General features: G+C 63.5%; 1 protein-coding gene across 1 annotated transcript in view; it reads left to right on the forward strand.

The window, feature by feature from the left end:
• The first annotated feature begins 236 nt into the window (after positions 1 to 236).
• The window catches only part of LOC132961605 (methyltransferase-like protein 27), a 23,241-nt gene continuing 22,342 nt past the window's right edge, over positions 237 to 1,135 (forward strand). Inside the window, exons 1-2 of the mRNA XM_061033339.1 lie at positions 237 to 353; positions 926 to 1,060. Of these exons, the coding sequence (XP_060889322.1) occupies positions 947 to 1,060 (114 nt within the window). The 5' untranslated portion in view covers positions 237 to 353; positions 926 to 946. The remainder of the gene's footprint in view (positions 354 to 925; positions 1,061 to 1,135) is intronic.

The following is a 1,135-nucleotide window of genomic DNA, read 5'->3' on the forward strand; positions in this document are numbered from 1 at the left end:
CTCCGACGCTCGTCTGAGTCCTGCTCGTCTGAGTCCTGCTCGTCTGAGTCCTGCTCCGACGCTCGTCTGAGTCCTGCTCCGACGCTCGTCTGAGTCCTGCTCGTCTGAGTCCTGCTCCGACGCTCGTCTGAGTCCTGCTCGTCTGAGTCCTGCTCGTCTGAGTCCTGCTCGTTTGAGTCCTGCTCGTCTGAGTCCTGCTCGTCTGAGTCCTGCTCGTCTGAGTCCTGCTCCGACGCTCGTCTGAGTCCTGCTCCGACGCTCGTCTGAGTCCGGCTCCTCTCTTCTGTGTTCTTTGGGATCAGCTGTTCACGCCTCCCCGAGCAGTGGTCGACCAACGAGCACAGACGCTACAGGTAAAACTTTAAAGGACGTTTAGGAGAGAGGTGATGGACAGGGGACGAGGGGACAAGGGGAAGAGGGGACGAGGGGACGAGGGGACGAGGGGACGAGAGGCCGAGGGGAAGAGGGGACGAGGGGACGAGGGGACGAGGGGAAGAGGGGACGAGGGGTTGAGGGGTTGAGGGGCCGAGGGGTCGAGGGGAAGAGGGGACGAGGGGCCGAGGGGACGAGGGGCCGAGGGGACGAGGGGACGAGGGGCCGAGGGGACGAGGGGACGAGGGGCCGAGGGGAAGAGGGGACGAGGGGAAGAGGGGACGAGGGGTTGAGGGGTTGAGGGGCCGAGGGGTCGAGGGGAAGAGGGGACGAGGGGCCGAGGGGACGAGGGGCCGAGGGGACGAGGGGACGAGGGGCCGAGGAGACGAGGGGCCGAGAGCCGAGGGGACGAGGGGCCCGAGGGGACGAGTGTGTGATGTCATCAGTCTGAAGTCCTCGTCTGTTCATGGTCTGAGACATTGAGACCAGGACCAGGACCCCCCGCCCCCCCTGCACACTGCGGGTCCCTCTTCACCTCTGATCTCTCCTGCAGGTCTCACGTTGTCTCCTCCTCATGTCGGACTGCAGGAAGACTGCGGACCAGGTGAGGGCTCGACTTCAGTCCTGCAAAGGAAACGGGTCCAAGCAGACCAGGACCTTTTACGACGGCTGGTCAACGTACGAGCAGGTCAGTTCGATTCCTTAAGTGACCCCCTAACCCAAAGAGGATCATAGAGACCGGCAGAAACCACAATAAACAAAA

This window comes from Labrus mixtus, unplaced genomic scaffold (assembly GCF_963584025.1).
Source record: "Labrus mixtus unplaced genomic scaffold, fLabMix1.1 SCAFFOLD_101, whole genome shotgun sequence".
In the NCBI taxonomy this organism is placed as follows: Eukaryota; Metazoa; Chordata; class Actinopteri; order Labriformes; family Labridae; genus Labrus; species Labrus mixtus.